The 25407-nt window shown below is 35.4% G+C and overlaps 2 protein-coding genes across 2 annotated transcripts; one reads left to right on the forward strand and one right to left on the reverse strand.

Moving 5' to 3' along the window:
- Positions 1-2633: 2633 nt before the first annotated feature.
- LOC105771861 (uncharacterized) lies at positions 2634-3413 on the reverse strand. The gene is made up of 2 exons (XM_012593246.1): positions 3176-3413; positions 2634-3019 (listed from the first exon to the last, which is right to left on the reverse strand). Exons 1-2 carry the CDS (start codon positions 3411-3413, stop codon positions 2634-2636), a joined length of 624 nt encoding a protein of 207 aa, XP_012448700.1.
- A 20414-nt stretch (positions 3414-23827) lies between these two features.
- Positions 23828-24205, forward strand: LOC105771862 (uncharacterized). Its single transcript, XM_012593247.1, has one exon. It carries the CDS (start codon positions 23828-23830, stop codon positions 24203-24205), a length of 378 nt encoding a protein of 125 aa, XP_012448701.1.
- Positions 24206-25407: the final 1202 nt, after the last annotated feature.

Here is a 25407-nt window from a genome sequence, read left to right on the forward strand (position 1 = left end):
GATGCCGAATTTGAGTAGTCATCTTTGTCTCTATAAATAGCTTTCTTGTAAACATTTGAAAAAAAGACTTTTTTTTCAAATTATTGAATGAACATTTGTTCTTGTAAGGTTTCTTCCTCTCTATTTCGTTTGAGTCTCGAATTGACTTGTCTAGGTTGCTAATGGTGTCAACCCAAACCCTTTAAACTTATCACCAACCTTGGTGTGGCGTTCATCCATCAAATTATACCTTTGGTTCTTACCTCTTTAGGTAACGGGTCAAGGTCCATCTTCTATCATCTATTTAACCACCTTGAGCGATATAAGTCCCGAGACAATACTCGTTATAGTATTGAATCGATCTTGAAGATTGAGTTCACTTATCCATTCCATCATATCTATCAACTATTTACTTTATTTTTTTGTTAAACCGAGCCTATCAAATATCAAACCTAGCGTATCATTTGAACCTCTTTGCCAAATTCCGTTTATAAGTTAACCAAAATCCATCTTTTTACAAAAAGAACGACCCTTCTCGTCGACGATCGGGCAATTAAAGTGATCCGACTCAACATCATCGAGCCGGTTCACATCAGCCAACTTGAGATCATGTGTTGGATAACTCCCTTTGTGTCTCTAAAGCTGATGGGACACAAAAGCCACAACCTTACCATCTTGCATCAGTACACATCCCAAACTGACGTGCGATGCATCGCTATAGATCACAAACTCTTTACCGGATTTAGGCTGTATTAGAACAGAAGCCTATGTCAGAACAAACTTAAACTTTTCAAAGCTTGATTGTAGCGCATCAATCTAGACAAAAGGAACTCCCTTGCGCAAAAGCTTAGTCAAAGGAGCTATAATCAGAGAGAACCCCTCGACAAACCGCTGATAATATCCCACAAGACTCAGAAAACTATGAACTTTAAATACATTCTTAAGCTATTTCCACTCAAGCACCACCTCAATCTTTCTAGGATCCACTCGAATCCCCTCAGTAAAAACTACGTGCCCTAGAAAAGTTACCTCTTACAACCAAAACTTGCACTTTCTCAACTTAGCGTAGAGCTGCTTCTCTCAGAGTATCTGAAGTACTACTCTAAGGTGTTCATCATACTCATCCTCAGTCTTAGAGTAAACTAGAATATCGTTAATGAAGACCATGATGAACTGATCCAGATATGGCTGAAAGACTCGGTTCATCAAATCCATGAATGTAGTCGGAGCATTCGTCAGACCAAAAGGCATAACTAGGAACTCGTAATGTCCATGATGAGTCCTAAATGCAGTCTTATGAACTTCCACTTTCTTAACTCTCAGCTAATGATACCCAGAACGAAGATAAATCTTCGAAAACACGGAAGCACCTTAAAACTGATCAAACAAATCATCGATCCTCGGAAGTGAATACTTATTCTTCATAGTCAGTTTATCCAACTACTGATAATCGATGCAAAACCTCATGGTGTCATCCTTTTTCTATACAAACAGAACTTGTGCCCTCACGGAGACACACTAGGGCGGATGAAACCACGACCCAGAAGTTATTGAAGTTGAGCCTTAAGCTCTACAAGCTCTTTCGATGCCATACGATATGGAGAGATAGACATCGGAGCTGTACTTGGTAAAAGCTCAATTCTGAACTCAACTTCTCGATTCAGAGGTAAACCTGGTAACTCCTGAGGAAGGACGTCTAGAAAATCTCTCACTATTCTAATATCCCCGATGGAAGAGTCCCCAGAAAATAAAAACTGACAAAAGCCGTATATGCCTCACATCATTTCTAAACCAGTTTCTCAGCCACAAGAACGGAGATCACATTAGACAGATAATCTCAACGCTCACCGATCATAACCACTTCCTAATCATCATCAGTCCTTAGAACGACCCTCTTCATCGCGTAGTCTAAACTGACTCGGTGCTCTACCAACCAATCAATACCCAGAATCAAGTCAAACTCCCTAAACGATAACTCCATTAGTTTTGCCGAAAATACAGCCCTTTGCACTTCTAACAGAACATTCCTATAAAGTTTATTAACCCGGATAGACTGCCCCAACGAGCTCAATAAAATGATCTCACTAGAAGTGCTCTCAATAGAAATCTCCAGGTTTTTAGAAACAGAACTACCTACATAGGAGTGTGTAGAACCTATCTCTATCAAAGCAGTATAAGCTACATCAAAAATAAAGAACGTACCTGTCATAACATCAGGAGCATCTCTATCCTCTCGGTATCGGACAGCACAAACCAGTGCAAGTTGCCTTGCCTCAGTCTTACTAGCACCTCTGCCCAGTGCTCTCTGTTCTCGACCCATACCATTACCACCCCTAGCCAGTCCATGGCCCCTAGGTGGTTGCTGAACTTCCATCTAAGGTTGTATAGAACCCAATCCTGAAGCTTGCATCTGATTTGCTCACTGTGGACACTTTCCAATAAGATGCTCCACAGACGCACACCCCAGACAAGTCGCTGACCTCCTCCAACACTCGCCCGGATGGCGCCTACAACAATTTCCACATGGCTGAATCCTAGTAGGAGCAACAGGAACCCGTACTCTAACCAGCCCATCAGGTCTGGCCCGTTTCTTAGGCCTCTGAAAAGACCTAGAGGGCTCCGAATCCCACTTATTCTTACCTCTCTCTCAGTCCCTAATTCTGGCGCTTCACGAGCTTAAACTCCTCAGTGATCTTCGCCTTATCCACAAGAATAGAAAACTCGCGTTCCCTCTGTGGAGAAATCAGGGCCCTCAAAATGTCTCTCAAACCGTCCTCAAAACGAACGCATTTCTCATACTCATACGCCACCATGCCTCGAGCGTAGTGGCTCAACCTCAGAAACTCGGCCTCATACTGAACCATTGATCTATCACCTTGTGTGAGATTCATGAACTCACGCCTACGAGCATCCACGTAACTCGCCCTCACATGCTTCCCCTGAGAAGCAGTCTTGAAGAAACCCCAATTCAGACGATCCGGCTGAGTACCCTCCTTAATTGATAACCACCATTTATACGACTCATCGTGAAGCAAAGAGACTACACCCTTAAGTTTCTACTTGGGAGTATAGTCTATATCGTTCATGATCCTTTCAGTGGCCTCCAACCAATACTCGGCCACAGTAAGGGCGACTCCATTGAAACCCCTAAACAGCTTAGCACCATTGGATCGGAGTCATCCAATTATTGACCCACAGCCCCTAGATCCAGAATGGGGTCCAGCGACCCTCTCAAACATCCTCAACATGGCTTGGGACAGTGCGTCGTCCCCAGTCGAACGGCTTTGAGACCCAGCCTTAGTAGCAAGTGAAACCAGTGTCTCACTCATATCTAAATTTGGCATACTACCTAAAGAGGAAAACTCAGCTTGAGCCCTCCTATGGCCTCTACCGTACCCACGAATACCACGACCGCGAGTTCCACAAGTGCTCATTGTATATTCAAATTTTATCTACATTATAAAATTTTATGTATCAGTTCTAGTATCTATTAGCAGATATTTTATGCGAAAATTATCAGAAGTTCAGAAATGTTTTTAGAGGTTTCTGTCTCTAACTATCTCAGTATAGTTCTAGAAGGTACTAACTATAGTGTTTTTAGAAAGTTCTATCTAAGTTCAGAAATACTTACTAGATCGACGTCGGAGACTCGGTGTACCGCATACTTTTTTAAATTATCAAAATTAATTGAAAATCAGTTCTTTTTGAAACACAATTTTAGAACCCAAAATACACAGCCCAGGTTTTACAAACTGGCTTTAATACCACTAAATGTAACACCCCTAACCCGGCCTAGACATTATGACCGAATCAGAGAGTGTAACAAATAAGGATTTTGAAAACAATGTTACTTCAATAAAACTTTATACAGTTGTTCGATAGATCATCCAAATTCTTAAAACCCATATTCATTATTATAACTATTACTGGAAACGTTATTCAAATGTTTCATTTCCCAAAACACAATTTACAGCGGAAGTTTAACAAAACCGATATTTTTTTGAAAACCAGTTTGTATTTTCAGAAAAACCTTTGTTTGCGTAAAATCGTCGTTTTCATAAAGCATTTTGTCAAACCATGCAAATTAACAAGAAAATGAAACCAAAACCAGCAGTTAAAAACCATACAGTCCAGAAAGTCCCAGAAATTACAAGCTCTCAGTTAAACCCGAAAGTTTAGATTAAAACCATAAATTACTAAATATAAAGAGTTCTCGGCCGAGTGGTCACTGCTAAGTCTCCGTCGTATCGATCCGCCTAAGTTTGTGGATTACCTGTACAGAACAGACAAACAGATGTGAGTTTTCATAACCTTAGTGTGTGACCCAACAGAAATAGACATATCATACATACAGAAATCTCAAATAAAGCCAGATTCAAATTCAGATTCGGACTTAAGTCCTTTACAGATACAGTTACAGATAACAAATTGAGATATGTAGAACCGATATACAAAATCCTAACCCCATCCTCTACACTCTAACTCCGACCATCCCATCACACCATCTGGAGTTAAAAACACCCATCCAACCCTACACACCTCTTTGTGTCATTACGACACATATCAGATAATATGCAGCCAACTACAAGAATATAGGCGAAGGTTGCCATACATAACACTTCCTCCACACATTCAAAAACCCACCCCAGTCATAGATACAGAAATATTAGATACAGTAATATCATGCATAACATGCTTATATACAAATGTTATTTATATATATACTTAACAGAATTATCAGACAAGCATAACAGTGTTCTACTCAGAGTAGAGTATCAAAATATTAGATCTCATAATCTTAGGGTTTGGTTAGCCCTTACCGACCCTACAGTAGGCCCATAGTTTATCAGAATGACCCGTACGATCCTAGGAAAAATTTTAAAAATATGGGCCCACATACTCATGTGGCTTGCCTGTGTGGGCCCACACGGCCTGGCCCAAAACCCACACATCCGTGTGGCATACCTGTGTAGGCCCACACGCCCAACTTGGCATAGCCTGTGTGGCCCAAACTACCACACTCACACCATAACATGGTCGTGTCTTGCGCATGGCCATGCCCTCATCAACCACACGGTCGTGTCTCACACACAGCCAACCACACGACTAGGCACATGCCCGTGTGGCGTCGATAGTGTGGTTTTTCAGCTTTTTCCAAAGCTCGATTTCTTACGATTTGGGTACACACTTGATGCAGTTTAATGAAAAAATTACTGCCAAGCAGACCAGCACCTAAAATCGATACACAACTTCCCAAACATTGTCTTAATTCGTAATTAAACTAAAACCACAAAATTGAAAACAATTCAATTCAAACATCCAACACTTACCCCGAAGCCCCGAACAACTGACTATGATTCTGCGAGAGGAGTGTCCCGTTCCTCGCGATTCGCTGCTACCAAAACCCAAAAATCAACTAACAAAACAAACAACAACACCTAAAACGGCATTAAAAGAAACCTCCCTAACTCACAAAACCTTACCAACGCCGCTTACCAAAACGTACGAAAGTAGAGAACTGAAAACACCACAATTAATTAAAAGATGAAGAACGAAACCGATGGAAAGAAAAGAGAAGAAAATTGACAAGTAGAACAAAAACAAAATGTTAGAAAATGTGGAGAGGGTTTTTTTTTTGAAAAAAATAGAAAAAATGAAAATTACCACTCAAAAAATTTGATAACATATCCCTAATTTTTCTCCCACTCCCCACTAACCCACTAACTCACAACCACCTCAGAATTTCGGTTCCTTCCAACCTCTGTCAGATACCTGAAGCAAAAATTATCACCTACGCTCATGCAGGGATTCAAACACATGACCTCTAACACCTTAACTCCCTTACCACTCGAACCACCAGGCTCATTCTGATATGGATTAACAGAAAATTTTATATAAGCCCACTCAACAAGAGTAAGGCTAGGATTAGGAAAATAACAAAATTTGCAAAAATAGGACTTGAACCCAAGACCTCATGCACACACCCAGAACACTTAGCCACTAAAACAGATACATATTTATGACAAAATTTTACAAGTATAGAATTAATTTAAGCGGGGCGTTACACAAAATATAGTTTATTTTGGAAAGGTTTTTATCTAGATGTGCTTGATGTAAATATGGTATATAAATGTTGGTTGATTGGTACTATTTGGAAATGGTTGGTTTATGTCATTTAGGTGGTTATGTTAACATGTATGTATGGTCTTTTAATGGTTGCTATTTTTGGCATTTTGGTGCTTAAATGATGGTAGTTGGAATGATGAATAGATATGCATGTTATGAAATGTTGTTTTGATATGTTGTAATGTTTTCATTGAGGTATGGTTTGATATGGAAATAGATAGTGAGTATTGAGTAGATAAATGGCTAATTTGGTATAATTGGATGTGGTTGGCATATGGCCAAGTTTGCTAAGGTTTAGTGATGATAGTTGTTGAGTGGTCAAATTGCTATATTTGAGTATGATTGGTATGTGAACAGTGTGGTAAATGTTGGTATAGAATTAGTTCAAATGGTTGGTTTATTTATGGCTAAACTTAGAAAATGTATAATCAAGTTTGATTGTTGTGATTGAGGTGCATTTTTGGCATATTGGTTGTATGGTTAAATACTATGATGATCTAGCTTGAATATGCATATGTTAGGTACAATTTGGATGCATAACTATAGGTGCATGTGGCTTGTGTAAGTGGTTAAGTTTTGGGTGAGGAAAATACCTTGAAAATGGCCTATTTTTTGTCTACACGACCTAAGACATGGATGTGTGTCTCAGCCGTGTGTGACATACGACCATGCTACATGGTCGTGTGTCCACTGTAGGTTTTTAAAGGTTGCATTTCAAGAGTTCCACGGCCTGGCACACGGGCTTGTGGCTTGGTCGTGTGACTAAAGTCAAAGAGCTCCACGGGTATGGACACGGGCTGGGACACAGCTGTGTGTCCCTACTTCGAAGGCCCACACTGCCTGAGACATGGGCGTGTGTCTTAGCCATGTGAGTCACACGTTCGTCTGACCCCTGCAGTATGTAAATTTTCAACTTTTCCCTAAAAATTTTATATGTTTTCGATTCAATTCCTATTCATTTCTAATGTGTTTTTAGGGCCTCGAGAGCTCATATAAGGGACTATATTAAGAGATTGATTGATTTTTCTATGAATGATGTTATTATTTAAATCTTTTAAATATTTGATTGTTTTGAGTTGTAAACTTCCGGTAATACTTCGTAAACCTATATCGATGACGGATACAGGTTAGGGGTGTTACAATAAGCTAGGTATATATGAACATATTGCTTTTGAACTCATTCTTTCCATGAACATAGATATATTTTAATTGGTCATTTCCATTTCAAACCTCTTCATAGATTCATCACATAGTTCATTTGAACACTTACAGTTCCTTTCTTTTTCATGCCCGTTAAACCATTTAGAATAACATCGAATATACAGGAAAGCTCACACGAAGTGTGCTAAACATATAATGGTAACCTATCCTTTTCATTTACATAATTGCTCATATGAGTTGTGAAATGAGTCTGCTCACACAAGTTGTTGGTCAGAATGTAAGCTACACGATGCTGCTCATACAAGTTGTAGAGTATCCGCAACAAATGCGGAATCTCAGCCATCGATAAGGCATTCAAGACTTGAGCCCAAAACTTGGAAACCCTAATGACATGTCATTTGTATCCTACGTATTCTTAGCATTCAAACGAGGCTCAATAATCATCGTGACATCATTGGATTCCATCATTTAACTACATGAAAAATAATACATGAGCATATAAATCAATATAATACTAAAATGTTATTTAATCATATGAACTTACCTCGAAGACAAAGACGTAGAAACGAGAAAAACTAATCCGAGGCTTTAGCTTTTTCGCGATCTTGATCCATACGAAGTCTATCTTGATCTAAACAGGAAAGTTCAATCAATTTAATATTTACACTATTCAATTTAGTCCATATTGCGTATTTTTGGAAAATTATAATTTTACCCCTAACATTTTAATTTTTTTACAATTTAGTCTTTAAGCTCGTAAATTGAAATCTAAGCATTTTCATCCAAAATTCATGCTAGTCGAACTCACTAGAGACATCTACCAACTCATACAAACCATCATTTCACAATTTCAACATGTAGTTTTATCATTTTTATAGATAAGTCCTTAAATGACAATTTCATCAAAATCACTTTACAAAACTTATTTACTTAGCAACAAGGGCCCATAATATTTCATAAAACATCAAGAAAATACAAGAACATACATGGTAAAACCCTAATTCTTTAACAGTTTTACAAATTAATCTCCCGAGCTAGCTAGATTACGCTATAACAATCTCGAAAATATAAAAATCATTAAAAATAAGACAAAATAACACTTAAATAGCTATAGAAGTTGCCGAAACTCCAACCCTAGCTATGGCTTTTTCTCTATCCATCAAATTTCTGTGGAAGCAAATTTGGAGAAGATTAATTGAATTTGGTTTTAACTAATTTAACCTTATTTACTCTTTTACCATTTTATCCTTTAAAATTATTCATAATTTCAACAAAACCAAACCCATAAATAACTATTTGACACATTTAACTAATGGAGCTATACTTTTGCACCTTTTACAATTAAGCATGCAAACGCCAAAATTTCTTAATGAAATTTTTATACGAACCTACTAACATTTCATAGACATTAAAATAATAATAAAATAATAATTTACTCATCAGATTTGTGGTCCCAAAACCACTATTTTTATTTCACTAAAAATAGGTTCTTACAACTTTCCCCCTAAAAGAATTTTCGTCTCCAAAAATCTTACCAGAACTCAGGTAGCCTCTTCTATTCCGTGACGTTACCAGAGAACTTTCACTAAAGCTATGCTTTTAATTCTCAGTTCTTTAACCTCTCGAGCTAGAACTTTGACCAGTTCTTCACCGTACATCATATCTGGCTGAATTTCAACATCAACAGGTGAAATCACATGTGAAGGGTCTGATCGGTACCGTCGTAACATAGATACATGGAATACATTGTAAATATTTTCTAATTCTGACTGCAAATCTAATCTGTAAGCTTTTGGCCCGATTCTCTCAATGATCTAATACGTCCCGATGAAATGCGGACTAAGGTTTCTTTTATGGCAAAATCCAAGAACTTTCTTCTAGGGAAATACTTTCAGAAACACTTTGTCACCGGCATGGAATTCGATGTCTTTTCTTTTCAAATCTGCATAGGATTTTTGTCGATTCGAAGTTGCTTTCAAACTGTCACGTATCATTTTAACCTTTTCCTTGATTTCTCAAATTAAATCAATACCGAAAAGCTTCTTACTGAGCTCAGTCCAGTATAACGGAGTCCGATATTTTCGACCACACAAAGTTTTGGTGCCACCTTAATGCTCAATTGATAACTATTGTTATATGCAAATTCGACTAACTGTAGAAATCTCTTCCAGTTACCTACGAACTCTAAAACATAACATTGAAGCATATCCTTGAGTATTTGAATCACTTGATCAGATTGACCATCGGTTTGAGGATGAAATGCGGTACTAAAATGCAATCGAGTACCTACAGCCTTATGTAACTTGCTCCAAAATCAAGACGTACTGTCAGAAATAATAGAAACTAGCACACCATGCAATCTAACGATCTCAGCAATATACAACTCTACCAATCTCTTGAGTGAAAAATCTGTATGCACTGGAATGAAATGTGCGAACTTCGTTAAACGATCAACAATGACCCATGTAACATCTTTCTTTCTCGATGATAGAGGCAATCCCGATACAAAATCTATCGTGAGTCGTTCCCATTTCCACTCTGGAATCATCATCGACTGTAATCAACCAGACAGTACCTTATGCTCGGTTTTAACTTGCTGACAAACTAAACATCTCAATACGAACTCAAAAATCACTTTTTTCATACCTAGCCACCAGTACAATTGTTTTAAATCACCGTACATTTTATTGCTACCCAGATGAATAGACAAGCAACTATTGTTAGCTTCCTGTCAAATCCTGTGAACAAGATCAAAATTTCTCGGCACATAGATTCTGCCTTTGAAATACAAACTATCATCAGTATCGTCTCAATCTATTTTCGTTTAGCTATCAAAACATCATCACATTTCTGAGCTTCACAAATCTGTTGCTAAAACGTCGGTCTAGCTTTTAATTCAGCTAAAATTGATTCATCACCAATCAATGTCAGTTGGATATTCAATGCTCATAAAGCAAACAGAGACTTTCTAATCAAAGCATCAGTAACAACATTAGCTTTTCCAAGAAAATAGCCAATAATCAAGTCGTAATCTTTCAATAACTCGAGCCATCTGCGCTATCTCAACTTCAAATCTTTCTGTGACATCAAATACTTCAAACTTTTTTAATCCATGAAAATATGAAATTTTCCCCCAAACAAATGGTGTCCCCAAATCTTCAGGGCAAAAACAATCATTGTAAGCTCTAAGTCATGCATCAGATAATTCTTTTATGCGGTTTCAACTGTCTAGAAGCATACGCTATCACTTTACCCTTTTGTATCAAAACACAACCTAAACCATTCAACGAAACATCACTATAAACCACAAATTCTTTACCACACTCTGGCTGAACTAACACAGGTGCCTCGGTTAACAATACTTTGAACTGATTAAAGCTTTGCTAACATTTCTCGGACCATTTGAACTTAACATGTTTTTGTAACAATCTCGTCCACGGTGTAGCAATCATCAAGAATCCCTTGACGAATCTTCTGTAAAATTTAGCTAAACCCAGAAAACTTCTGACCTCAGACACATTTATCAGAGGTTTCCAATCTACCATAGCTGAAATTTTGCTCGGATCAACTCTAATATCATCGGCCGATACAACATGTCCCAAAAATCTTACTTCTCGAAGCCAGAACTCACAGTTTGCAAAACAATTCTCAAATGCTGGGCATACTCTGTCTCATCTCGTGAATAGATCAGACTATCATTAACGAATACAACAACGAATTTGTCTAAGTACGATCGAAATATTTTGTTCATCAAATCCATAAATACTGTAGGTGCATTAGTCAAACCAAATGGCATCACAAGAAACTCATAATGTCCGTACCCGGTCTTAAATGCGGTTTTCGGCACACTTAGTCCTTAACCCGTAACTGATAGTAACCAAAACGAAGATCAATCTTTGAAAACACCGTCACACCTTTCAACTGATCAAACAGATTATCAATACGTGGCAATGGATAATTATTTTTTATCGTGACTTTGTTTAGTTGTCAATAATCTATACATAGTAGCATTGATCTGTCTTTTTTCTTAACAAATAACACAGGAACACCCCAAGAAGAAAAGTTGGGTCGAGCAAAACCTCTATCTGTCAACTCTTGCAAATGTGCTTTCAACTCTTTTAACTCTGTAGATATCATTCTATAAGGTGCTAGCGATATCGGACATGTTCCCGATACTAGCTCAATAGTATACTCAACCTCACTGATCGGCGGTAACCCTGGTAACTCCTCTGGAAACACATCTGTATACTCACATACCATTGGAACCGATCTAGCTTCAACTCAAAAACTCTAGAATCAAATATATAAGCGAGATACGCTTCACAGCCTTTTCTAACATATTTTTGTGCTGACATAGCCGAAATAACATTAGATACACTATCCAGTCTATCAGATTCAGTTCGAAGCTTTTCACCATTCTGGCATTTCAACACAATATGCTTTCATCTACAATTCACAACAGCATCATACAGAGTTAACCAGTCCATACCCAGAATCACATAAAACTCATCAAAGGGTAGTAACATCAAATCAACCAGAAACTTGCAACCCTAAATCATCAAAGGACAGTTTTTACAAACTTTATCAAGTAACCTAAGGGGTTCATTACTTTAACAACAAACTCAGTAGACTGGAAAGGCAATTTCTTATCTAACACTAAAGTTGTGCATGCATATGAATGTGTTGACCCCTGGTCAATTAAAGTAGTAAGATCAGTATCAAAGATAGAAAATGTACCAGTAATAACATATAGCGCTAAAGCTTTCTCTCGACAAATCACGTAAGCTTTAGCCAGATCTTATGCCTCGAATCTCACAGTAGAGTCTTTTGTCCCACTACAGCTATTGCTCATATTTCTAGTGTTCCGTGGCGGTCTACCTCTCGCAGCAATGTTACTCAGTCGAGTAGTCTGAGCCTTTTCTTTGTCGGACCTTTCCCGAAAATCTTTGATATAATGTTCATACGAACCACATTTAAAACATGTCTCGTCTTTCATTCTGTATTCACCAAAGTTTCGTTGTCCACATTGCTGACATTCAGGCTTGTAGCTTCTCACACTGCCCATTTCTAGCTTGTTACTAACATTTCAAGCTTGCATGTTGTTTTCATCTATCTTTACTTGAATAACCCACTGATGCTGATGAACGATTGTGATATTCTTCCACCTTCTTCGATGGTGATTGGTATGACTTTCCCGATGACCTCTTTCTTGAATCATGAGCCTCATAATCAGCTTTTCTCTTAGCTTTACTCAACCCCTCAGCTTTGTGTGCTCTATCAACCAGCATTACAAATTCTTTTAATTCAACGATCCCAACTAACAGTTTGATGTCTTAATTTAACCTGTCTTCAAATCGTGTGCACATAGCAACTGTGCCGATATACATTCTCGGGCATATTTACTCATTCGAATGAACTCTCTTTCATATTTAGACACTGACATTCGACCCTGATTCAGCGAAAGAAACTCTTTACTTTTCTTATCAAGAATCTCTAGCTAATGTATTTCTTTCGAAACTTAGTCTTAAAGAGTTCCTAGTCTACCCATTCTCTCGGCACAACAAAAACTAAGGTATTCCACCACTGATAAGTCAAATCTTTCAATAATGATACATCACATTTCATGTATTCTGTTAGTGTACACAATAATTCATCGAAAACTTTGATCGTATTTTCTAACCAGAATTTAGCTCTTTTAGGATCATCTTCAGATGCACCTCGAAACTCTTCAGCCCCACACTTACAAATTTTATCAATTGGATGCTTGCTCACTCATATTGGTTCCAAACCCTGAGGAACTAGGGAACCAGTTGGGAAACAAGTGGGGGTGGAGGTCGTTGAGCCATAGGGTTCATTTGTACGAACTCGGTAAACCATTCATTCATTCATCATCTGGAAAAAAACTTTCTTAGCCTCTCCTCCCCGACCCTCAGATACGGGCCTACTACCACTAGACACTACTATATGAACGGAGGCTTGTGTGTTACTTTCAACTTCGTCGGAATCAACTCGATTGGATGACATTTTATCTATATGAAAACATAGTTCAAATCGAGTCAAGAATGTAACACCCCTAACCTGTATCCATCGCCGGAATAGGGTTACAAAGCATTACCGTAAAAATGTAGCACAAAACATACATTTCTAAACATTAATATAAACATATCATAATCCAGTGGTTTACTTGCATATAGTCCCTTAACCGAGCTTTCAAGGCCTTAAAAACACTTTAGAAATAATTCAGGACTAAATTGGAAACATTTGGAATATTTAAGAAAAAGTTGGAAAAATTTAACTACAGGGGTCACAGGTCGTGTGACTCATATAGCTGAGACACACACTCGTGTCTCAGGTCATGTAACAATCGAAATAAGGACACACGACCATGTCCCAGCCTATGTCTGTACCCGTGTAACTTACGAAGTTGGGTCACACGGCCAAGCCACATACACGTGTGCCAAGCTGTGTAACTTTCGAAATGACCATACGCTTTTGTGTGCTAGGCCATGTAACTGCCGGACTTGCAAACCTTAAAACCTACAAGGGACACACAGTTGTGTCGCATAACCATGTCTCACACATGGCTGAGTCACACACCCCTGTCTCAGGCTGTGCGGACATAAAATTAGCCAAAATTAAGCCATTTCCATCACTAACACAAACATATACCTAAAAGCATTTTGTGCATAGCTTCAAAGTACCAAAACCTTACCAAAATATGCATAAAATGACCAATTCAATACACATTATCATTCAACCAATATGTCAAACAAGGCACCTCAAAAGCCAACATACCAAACATGCATATACTTGATCACATTTCTACCATCAAACATCACTCAACTTTTACCAAACCATACCTCAACCATAACCATTAGCACTTCATATAACTTACCATTTGAACCATATCTTTCATGCATCAAAACTTAGCCATACTAACACATATCAGCAATGCACCATAAATACCAAAAGTACATCAACCAAAATAACATATACATGCCAAACTTCTCAACTAACATTCAAACACAAGTACACCTATACATGCCATTAGAACCTTGGCCAAAATATCGAAAAACAACTGATATAATCGTTCGATAGTGTGATAGATCTTCGATCAGCTTCCAAACCGATCGAGCTTCTGATTAACTATAAAACATAGGAAAGAAAACTACGCAAGCATATAATGCATAGTAAGTTCGTAAAACATGAACATAACTTACCATTTCAATGCATAACATTAAGATTAAACATGATATAATCCAACCATAAGCTTGGCACAAGCTTAAGCACCATCAACAACAAATGTTAGTGCATTAACACATAATTCACTTGAAATATCATATGGTAAGCTAGGTATACATGAACATAATTCTTTTGAACTCATCCTTTCCATGAACATAGATATACTTTCATTGATCATTTTCATTTCAAACCTTTTCATAGATTCATGACATAGTTCATTTGAACACTTACCGTTCCTTTCCTTTTCATGCCTGTTGAACCATTTAGAATAACATCGAATACGCAAGAAAGATCACACGAAGTGTGCTAAACATATAATCGTAACATTTCCTTTTCATTTACATTGTTGCTCATACGAGCTGTGAAATAGGCATGCTCACACAAGTTGTGGGTCAAAATGTAAGCTACATGATGCTGCTTACACAAGTTGTAGAGTATCCGCAACAAATGCAGGATCTCAGTTATCAGTAAGACATTCAAGACTAGTGCCCGAAACTTGGAAACCCTAATGACATGTTATTTGTATCCTACATATTCCTAAGGTTCAAATAGTACTCGATAATCATCGTGACATCATTGAATTCCATCATTTAATTACAAGACAAATAATACATGAATATATAAATCAATATAACATTAAAACATTATTTAATCATACGAACTTACCTCGACGACAAAGACGTAGAAACGAGATCAACTAATCCGAGGCTTTAGCTTTTCCAAGATCTTGATCCGTACGAGGTCTATCTTGATCTAAATAGGAAAATTAATCCATTTAATATTTATACCATTCAATTCAGTCGATATTTCATATTTTTTGAAAAAATATAATTTTTCCCCTAACATTTTAACTTTTTACAATTTAGTCCTTAAGCTTGTAAATTAAAATCTAAGCATTTTCATCCTCAATTCATGCTAGCTGAACTCACTAGGGACATCTACCAACTCATACAAAACATCATTTCACAATTTCACCATGTAATTTTATCTTTTTTACAAATAAGTCCTTAAATGACAATTTCATCAAAATCACTTTACAAACAATGACTCAAAATCTTTCATAAAACATCAAGAATCATGCAAGAACATACATGGAAAAACCTTACTTTTTTAACAGTTTTACAAATTAATCCCCGTGCTAGCTAGATTAAGCTACAATGATCCTAAAAACATAAAAATCATTAAAAACTGGACAAAATAACACTTACATGCTAGCTATAGAAGTTGTCGAAACTCCAACCCTAGCTATGGCTATTTTCTGTCCTTCAAATTTTGGTGGAAGCAAGTTTGGATAAGATGAATTGAACTTGGTTTTAATAAATTTAATCTTATTTACTCTTTTACCATTTTATCCTTTAAAATTATAATTTCAACAAAACCAAACCCATAAATATCCACTACAACTTAAATTGGTTTAATTACCACTCAAGTCCCTTAGGTTAAATTCCATAATTATTTGACACCTTTAACTAATAGAGCTATACTTTTGCACTTTTTACAATTTAGTCATTTTCACTGATTAAGCATGCAAACGTCAAATTTTCTTAACAAAATTTTTATACGATCCTACTAACATTCCATAGACATTAAAATAATAAAACAATAATTTTCTCATCAGATTTGTGGTCCCAAAACCACTATTCTGATTTCACTAAAAATAAGGTGTTACAATCTACATCAAAGGAGATGGCTAGAATTGCTAAAAGATTACTATCTGATAACAAACTATCACTCGGGAAAAGAAAATGTCGTTGTTGATGCTTTAAGTTGGAAATATTTTTTTGCTCTTCGATCAATGAATGCTCAACTTTAGTTGGAGTGTGATGGTTCTCTTTTGGCCGAGTTGAAGGCTAAACCTTTATTTTTACAAAACATTCAAGAGTTGCAATTTGATGATCTGAATTTGTTAACTACATAGAAAATGGTTGAAAATGGTTAGATAGTCAATTTTAGTATTAGTACAAATAGTAGTTTATATATTCGTAACAGATTGTGTGTACCTGATGATTCACAATTGAAACAGAATATTTCACAACAGTGTTTATTCGTTACACCCAAGAAACGCAAAAATGTTTTGTGATTTGAAACAGATGTATTGGTGGTTGGGAATGAAACGTGGAATTTCTGAATTTTTATCTATATACCTTGTGTGTCAATAGGTAAAAGTCAAACTTCAGGTTCCATCCGATTTGTTGCAGCCTATTTTTATTCCTAAGTGGAAATGGGAATATATTACTATGGATTTTGTATCGGGATTACCGTTAACATCGAGAAAGAAAGACGCAATATAGGTTATAGTTGATCGATTAACAAAGTTTGCACATTTTATACCCGTACGTATGGATTACTCACTTCATAATTGGTAGAGTTGTATGTTTCAAAAATAGTCAGATTACATGGTGTTTCGCTATCCATTATTTTTTATTGTGATCCAAGGTTTACTTCCAATTTTTATATTAAGTTACACGAGGCTCTGGGTACCAAACTGAAATTCAATATAGCTTTTCATCCGCAAATGGATGGTTAATCAGAATAGATAATTTAGGTACTTGAAGATATGCTCTAATGTTGTATACTTGAGTTTAAAGGTAGCTAGGAAAAGCTCATTCCATTAGTTTAATTTGATATAACAACAGTTACCAGTCAAACATTCAAATGGCACCATACGAGGTTTTGTATGGATGGAAATGCAGAACTCCATTGTATTGGACTGAGTTAAGTGATAGAAAGATATTTGGTACAAATTTGATTTGTGAGATTGAAGATAAAGTCAAGATTATTCAGGATTATTTGAAAGCTACTTCGGATCGTCATAAATCGTATGCCAATTTAAAAAGAAAAGATATCAAGTTTCAAGTTGACAAGAAAGTAACTCTAAAAGTTTAATCTTAGAAGAAGGTTTTTCGTTTTGGCCGGAGAGGAAAACTCAGCCTGAGGTTTATTAGTCCATACAAAGTTATCAAAAGAATAGGTCTAATAGCTTACCATTTGGCATTACCAGTAGAACTTGAAAAGATCCATAATGTTTGTCACGAATCGATGTTGAAACAGTGTAACTTACCCCAAAATTTTAGCTAAAATCACATCTGAGGTTTTGCTTAGATCCAAGACGGATAATGTGATTTCTTCTATTGACATAGACTTGCAACCTAATATGACTTGGAGTGAAGAGCCGATTAAGATTTTAGCTCGGGAAGTTAAAGAACTTCGAAACAAAAAGATATTGTTGGTGAAATTTATTTGGTAGCATCACGGTGTTCAAAAAGCCACCTGGCAACCTGAGGAGACTATGAGAATGCATTACCCGAACCTCTTTTCTCTAAAGATTTTCAATGATGAAAATTCCTTTAGAGAGGGGAGTTGCAACAGCCCGTTTTTTAGTGGTGTTTGAAACAATGGTTCCAAGATCACGATTCCAACTAGTGAGTTAGTATTTTATTATTTATTTAATATTGAAAATGTTATTTTATTTTCATATTAAAATTTGGTTAGAAAATTTTAACGTTTAGATGGTTAATTAAATAAAAAGGATTAAATTGTAAAAGTTGCAAAAGTCACTTTATATAAGTCTATCTATATTAAATAGTTATAAAATCATTAATGAAGGGTTTTATATGGTGAATTTACGCATTTGAAACTTAGTGGACGATTAAGATGATTTATTTTTGTAATTTTAGTTAATTATAAAGGTTATAATGGTAATTAATAAATAAATTAAAATAAACAAAAGAAGACCAAATAAATTATCATCTTCATTTCATCACCCCCACTAAATGTTCGCTAAACAACGCCATATTTGAGCTTTCTAAACTTCAGTCAAGGCTTATTTCACTTGCATGGTATGTATTTTTCACTAGTTTTTAGTAATTTTATGTTTTTGAGATCGTTGTAGCTTAATCTAGCTAACCCGGGGACTAATTCATAAAATTGTTAAATGTTTTGAATTATTCCATTGTTTTTGAATTTTGATGATAAATTATTAAGCTTGATAGTTAAATAGGAGTACTTTGTAAAGTGATTTTGGTTAGTTTTTAAGTTTAGGGGATAAACGATAAAATAATAAATTAATCATCAAATTATTATAATTTATCAATAATTATGGGATGTATATGAATATAGGATAATTTGGCTTAATGGTTTTGGGCTTAATTGGAACAAATGTGAGTTTCTATTTTTGGGACTAAATTGAATAAAAGGTAAAAGTTTGGGGTAAATGTGTAAAATGTTATTAAAGGGTTAGTGGCATGAATGTAAGTGTTTTAAGATGTTTGAAATGGTTAATTAAATTAAACTATTATATTCAGATCAAGAAACAGACCAGTCTGTTGATAAACGGGGGAAAGGAAAAGTCGACGAGTAATCGTCATCGAATGTCGTTAGCTATCGTATTTTGGTATGTTCGTATTGCGTTTATTATGTTTATACTAATTTTTCTTATTACGTGTTTAATAAAATGGAATTGAATGTTGTTATGATCAATTAGATGATTAATGAAATAGAAGAATAAAGTTGAGTGTGAAATGTACCGGAAAGCAGGATAAGCCCGTGTGAACTTAGTGAATAGCTAGGATACAAATGAAATGTCATTAGCGCGTAGTAGGCTTTCTACCAGTGTATATTTAACAGGCTTCGTGTTGGTGTTCTCAATAGTAGGCACTCTGTGTCGATGTTTTATTTAACAGGTATTATGTACCGGTGATGGATATTGTACCGATGCTTAAGGTTTTGCATGTGTTACAGATTCTCTGAAGCTTGTGAGAGTAGCATCACATATCAATTACTGTCTTTATGTTAGCTCGTATGGAAATTACCCTTTCGTGTATCCAAAATTTATTTACTATTGTTCTCCTTGCAAATTAATTAACTATTATGATGGAAATGGAATAAGATGATGCGATGAATTATATTGCTACACGATTATTTGACATATGGTGTTTTGGTGATATGAATCATTTAGGTTCAATTACTTCTGGTAGTTGAAATAGTGGAATTTGATAAAGGATTTGTTAGTTTCATTGTTATGTATGATTTATATTTAAATTGTCAGGTATGATATGTTTGATTTTACAAACTTACTTAGCTTTACGTAAGCTTACTTTATTTGGTTTTCTTCTTTGTAGATCATCAGACTTTCATTGTTGATTGGAGTGTTGTTGGATATCACACTATCCAACAACTTATTCGATAGCTATTTGTTTATTTTGGCCCGATTATAAGTGGTATGTAAATAGGGTTTTAGATATGCAATTATAAGCATTATGGTCAAATGTTGTGCACTTTGAAGATTATGGTGCATATGTTGATGTAAATCCTATTTAGTAAATTGGTTGGTTGTGGTTTGTGGTGGTGAATGCATGAATTGATATCTAGATACATTTAAATGGTTGTTTTGGTATGTTTAGGTTAATAGGCAACTTGGAATGCTTTGAGCTTGATGAATGGTTAAATTGGTTATGTTAGGTTATGCATTTAGAATAAGATATATGAGCATTTAATGGTTTAGTTTATGGATGAACTTTGGTAATTGCTATCTAAAGTTTGAAGGATGTTTGAAAGAAGCTAACTTGTGGTACATGCTTTGATTGAATGGTTGTTGTATATATGTTTGAGCTGTGGTGCCAATGAAGGCATATTGGTTAGGCACATAGGTTGATTGTGAATTGGTATATTTTGGCTTGTTTTGGCACATTTCGAATAGGTTTGAAAGTTCGTTATTGCATAGCTTGGTGCCTAAGTTTTGTTATGTGAAATGGCTTGTGTTAGAAGTTGTTTTTGGGCACACACGATCTGCCACACGATCTTGTAACCTATACGGTTGCATGAGATGGCCATGTGGCCTCTTTGAATTTTGCTGCAGAATTGACCACACGGCCTGGTGACACGGCCATGTGCCCCTAAGTTACACAGACTCAAGTTGTTACACAGTTCGGCCACATGACCATGTTCTTGGGCCACAAAAGTTGAGCCTTTTCACACGACCGTGTCACCCTTATTTTTAGTTTTGCCATATTTTTTAGTTTTGTTCCAAATTAGTCCATACTTGTTTCTAAACTGATTTTGAATGTTCTGTAAGCTCGATTTAGGTCCCGAGATGATTAAATACCATGAAAATGAATTATTATGATTTATTTGTTTGTTTTTTATTGATTTTATGATAAATGTTCATTGTTTAATGTAATAATGCCTTCTAGTTCAGGTCGGGTGACCGGTCCAGGTATAAGGTGTTAGAGTATGCCCAAAGACCAATCATGAGATAATTGTAATCACATACTCGTTTTACCTTGTTTATTAATATAATGCATTGCCATTATTATTTCATTTTCTTTTTCTGTGCATATAAATAAACTAAATTGTAACAAAGTCCTAATAAAATATTATTATTCTTAAAAAGGTCCTTACTCAAGTATTATTGTGGGCTTGGACAACAATAATGCATTGAGACTAATGTGTGGTTGATTGATGACAAAGAATTGTCATTGACATAGAGATGTCAAAATCAATACATGAGTATGTGTTAGAGAACAACACATTGGACTGACCCTCTATGAGTATGTTTCTTGGATTATTACATAACTATACATATGATCCTCAGACTTGAGATCATCATTGTCCCAACATCGTGAGTCGTATATTTTGATACAGTCAAAACGTCTACCGTAACAGGTTCTACTATAAAGACTGATGTTGGATTTACCATAATTCATGTTATGGGATATAGTTGTTCAAGATAGAATTTATCCCTCCTACATAATGGGAGCAATATCTTAGGCCTCTTGATGGAGTGAGACTAGAAATGTATGGTTATACTCGAATAAGTTGATATGAGATATCACACTTATTTGTTTATTGTAGTCTACTCAGGAAATCAAGAAATATGAGATTGGACTATACAAATGTGACTTTTCCATAACTTGTGTCCAATTTAGATATTAAAGATAAAAGGATATAATAGATGAAAATATTATCATAGAAAAGTTATGTCGAATTATGACTTCTTCTAAATTGGGTGGTAATGATGCATTGCTAGATGCCACTCATTGCTTGTAATGTTAGAAACATTCTTGTATTACTACCAACGTTATAAGATTCTACAGGGTCACACCCTATAGTTGAAATGAACAAAATCCAAATACATTTGGTATTGTATTTAGTTATCACATGAATTAAATTAATTGTTGAATTAATTTAATTTGATAGTTAAACATTAAACACATTATATGTATAAACTTGTTGTACACAAATAGAGAACATAGATGTGATTAATTTATGAATTTGATTTATACAAAATATTAATTGTATATATTTTACTAAATTTATTAATATAAATAGTTATATTAATTACTTTCATCAAAATATAAAAGACATGGAAATTAATATTCTTTTGGAAAGAATATAATTCTTTTTCTAACTTTTCATTTCTCTTCTCTATTAATAAGGAATAATCCTATATTCTTTTGGAAAGAATATAATTCTTTTTTCTAACTTTCCATTTGCCTTCTCTATTAATAAGGGAATAATCTTGGTTTTCCTTTTTAATATGTGATATAAAAGAGGATAAATGGATGATAATCTCTTAATGTGGTAATGTTACTAACTTAATAATTTAAAAGGTCTAGCAACCGTTTTTAATTCTCTCTGAAAAGTTTAAGAGAAAGTGGTTATTCGCTTTTGACAGGGTGGACTACATAGAGGTCGGGATATTTTCGTTGTGGCTTGGAATCGACATCGAATCAACATCCTTTTAATTTTTTCAGTAAAAAAGGTATATTTCCAACCCTACTTCAACCTAATTCATTCCTCGTACATGGATCCTTGGTTGTGGATCACCGGAATAATTTTTTTACTGCGCCATGGGACATACCGGCAGTCCCAATAGTGGTATGAGAGCCACTTGTACGATACGAATTCGGGATTAAATTTTTCAGTTAATGGGATTGTATGAGATACATGTTGTATACTATGTTTGATATACATGATGTTTGGAAATGCATAGTTATAGCCCGATAACCCATTTAATTTATTATTTGCAAAGATTGTAATTTTATAAATATGGTCTTCATGTCGTGCCTTTCTATATTTCTCTTGTACTTCTCTTCTCATCTTACTCCCTCGTATGAAAATGAGTTTCTATAATTTTAGATTGTATGAGTTTATATGAACTGAAGGAAAAGAAGGTTGGGCTACCTAAAGTGGAAAAGAAGTTTGAGAAGTGGCATAAACCCTTAAGATTCCCTACAGTTTTCCTATTGGCTTGGGAGGAGCCAACTTAGTTTTATGGGCTATAAACATTGTATTTATTTACTGCTTTATATTTTTCTTGTACATGATACAATTGATGATATGTTAGCATGCATGTTATAGGATATTGATAAGATCAATTAAAGGATTAAATAGACAAATGTTGACCATTAATGGTGAGATTAATTTAATTTAAAAACCCTCAATAAAATATTAAGTTAAGATTGCCTTCCAATATTTACCCTCGTTAAAGCCTCGATCAATATAATGTGAGTTCTACTAAAGCCAAGTACATGCATTTATCTTGGTCAAACGCGAAGAATAAGCAAGTGATATTCGCCGGTTATGATTTTGGTTAATAACTTAACTAGGTTACTCTAATAGGATTAGAGGCTTAGAGGCAAGAGATTTGGATAAATCATGAGATAATTGGAACAAAATAGAGGAGTTACATGTGATGTAATTAGCAAGTGTTACTTACCTAAATAACTATAATCTTGAGAGTAAAGGCAAAGTTGACTTAAGAAGATGTGAAATATGGATCCTTACTCACTAGAAAACTTTAGAGAAAGTCTTTTTGAAATTAAAATATGAGGGTTATTAATTTTGAATAAAATAATGGGAGCATCATTTAATAGTCATTTTAATGATTATAATAAACTTGGTAAATGTACTCATGAGCATATTTTGTTATTGTAGATTAATTATCGCAAACAACATAAGTTCTTTATCATTGTGATCGGTGCTTGAGAAAGACAAGTTGAATGGCTTGAACTTCCTTGACTGGTTTCGTAACTTGAGGATTGTCCTCAAACAAGTACGAAAATTATATGTCATTGAAGAACCCACTCCTTATGAACTAGTATCTAATGCCTCTAGAGCTAACAAGGATACTTATAAGAAGCATCTTGCTGAAATGTTAGACATAGGATGTCTAATGCTTGCCACCATAACTCTTGAGCTTCAAAAGCAACATGAGGATATGGTTGCCTATGATATGATCTAGCACTTTAAGGAATTATATGACGGGCAAGCACGTCAAGGGAGGTACGAAACCTCTAAAGCTCTGTTTTGATGCAAAATGGTGGAGGGAACTCTTGTGGGAATTCACATTCTCAAGATGATAGGATATATTGAAAGGCTTGAAAAACTAGGATTCCCTCTAGGTGTGGATTTGGCCACCGATGTCATCCTACAATCGTTGTTGGTTAGTTTTAGCCAATTTTTCCTTAATTTCAACATGAATGAGATTAATAAGACTTTGCCACAGTTGCTCAGCATGTTCCGAACTGCTGAAATTAACATTGAAAAGGCTGGGCCTAAGCCCATTTTGATAGTCCATAAGAATAAGGGCAAAGGAAATGGTAAAGCTAAGGCAAAGCCTAAGGACAATGGCAAGGCCAAGCCCAACAAAGGAAAATTTGCATTGAAACCTAAAGGAGGAATTGCTAAGGAATGAAAATGTTTCCATTGTGGTAAGACCGGACACTAAAAGAGGAACTGCCTTGCGTATCTTGAAGAGGTCAAGAAGGCAACAGAAAACGAAGCGTCTGCTTCAGGTATTTATGTTATTTATATTAATTTATCAACATCTAGTTCTTGGGTATTAGATACTGGATGTGGTTTTCATATTTGTACCTATGTACAGGGACTGTAAAGGAGTAGGAATCTGGCTAAATGAGATGTGGACCTGGGAGTTGGGAATGGAGCAAGAGTTGTTGCATTAACTGTAGGAACACATATTTTATCATTGCCTAGTGTACTTGATTTAATTTTAGAGGATTGTTATTTTGTGCCCAGTTTGACTAGAAACATCATTCAATTTCTTGTTTAGACAAAATTGGTTTTGAGATAATTATTAAAAATAATTGTTGTTCATTTTATCTCAATAATGTTTTCTATGGTTTGGCAAAATTAGTGAATGGCCTCTACATTTTAGATCAAGATAGACTCATTTATAACATAAATACTAAAATATCAAAAAAAAATGACTCTAATCAAACTTATCCTTGGCATTTTTGTTTGGGCCATAAAAGTGAGAAGCCCATATCAAAGCCCCATAAATATGGGATTTTAGATTCTTTTGTTTTCGAACAATTAGATATATGTGAGTCTTACTTGTTGGGTGAAATGAATAAAACTTATTTTAATAGTAAAAGTGAGCAAAGAAGTGATTTATTGAGCTTAATACATAGTGATGTATGTGGACCAATGAACCCACAAGCCAGAGAAGGTTTTCAATACTTCATTACTTTTACTAATGACTTCAGTAGATATGGGTATATTTATCTTATGCGTCATAAATCTGAAGCCCCTGAAAAGTTCAAGGAATTTAAAAATGAAGTGCAAAACCAACTAGGCAAAAGTATTAAGACACTTCGATTAGATCAATGAGGAGAATACTTAAGCTTAGAGTTTGATGAGTTTTTGAAGGAATGTGAGATTTTCTCACAACTTACACATCCTAGTACTCCACAATGGAATGGAGTTTCTGAAAGGAGAAATCAAACACTGTTAGACATGGTTTGATCAATGATGAGTCATGTTTAACACTATTAGACATGGTTCGATCCTTGATAAGCTATGTTGATCTTCCTAATTCCTTTTGGGGACATGCACTTGAAACAGCTACTTTCACACAAAATCATTTTCCATCTAAAT

Source organism: Gossypium raimondii, chromosome 6 (assembly GCF_025698545.1).
Source record: "Gossypium raimondii isolate GPD5lz chromosome 6, ASM2569854v1, whole genome shotgun sequence".
NCBI lineage: Eukaryota > Viridiplantae > Streptophyta > Magnoliopsida > Malvales > Malvaceae > Gossypium > Gossypium raimondii.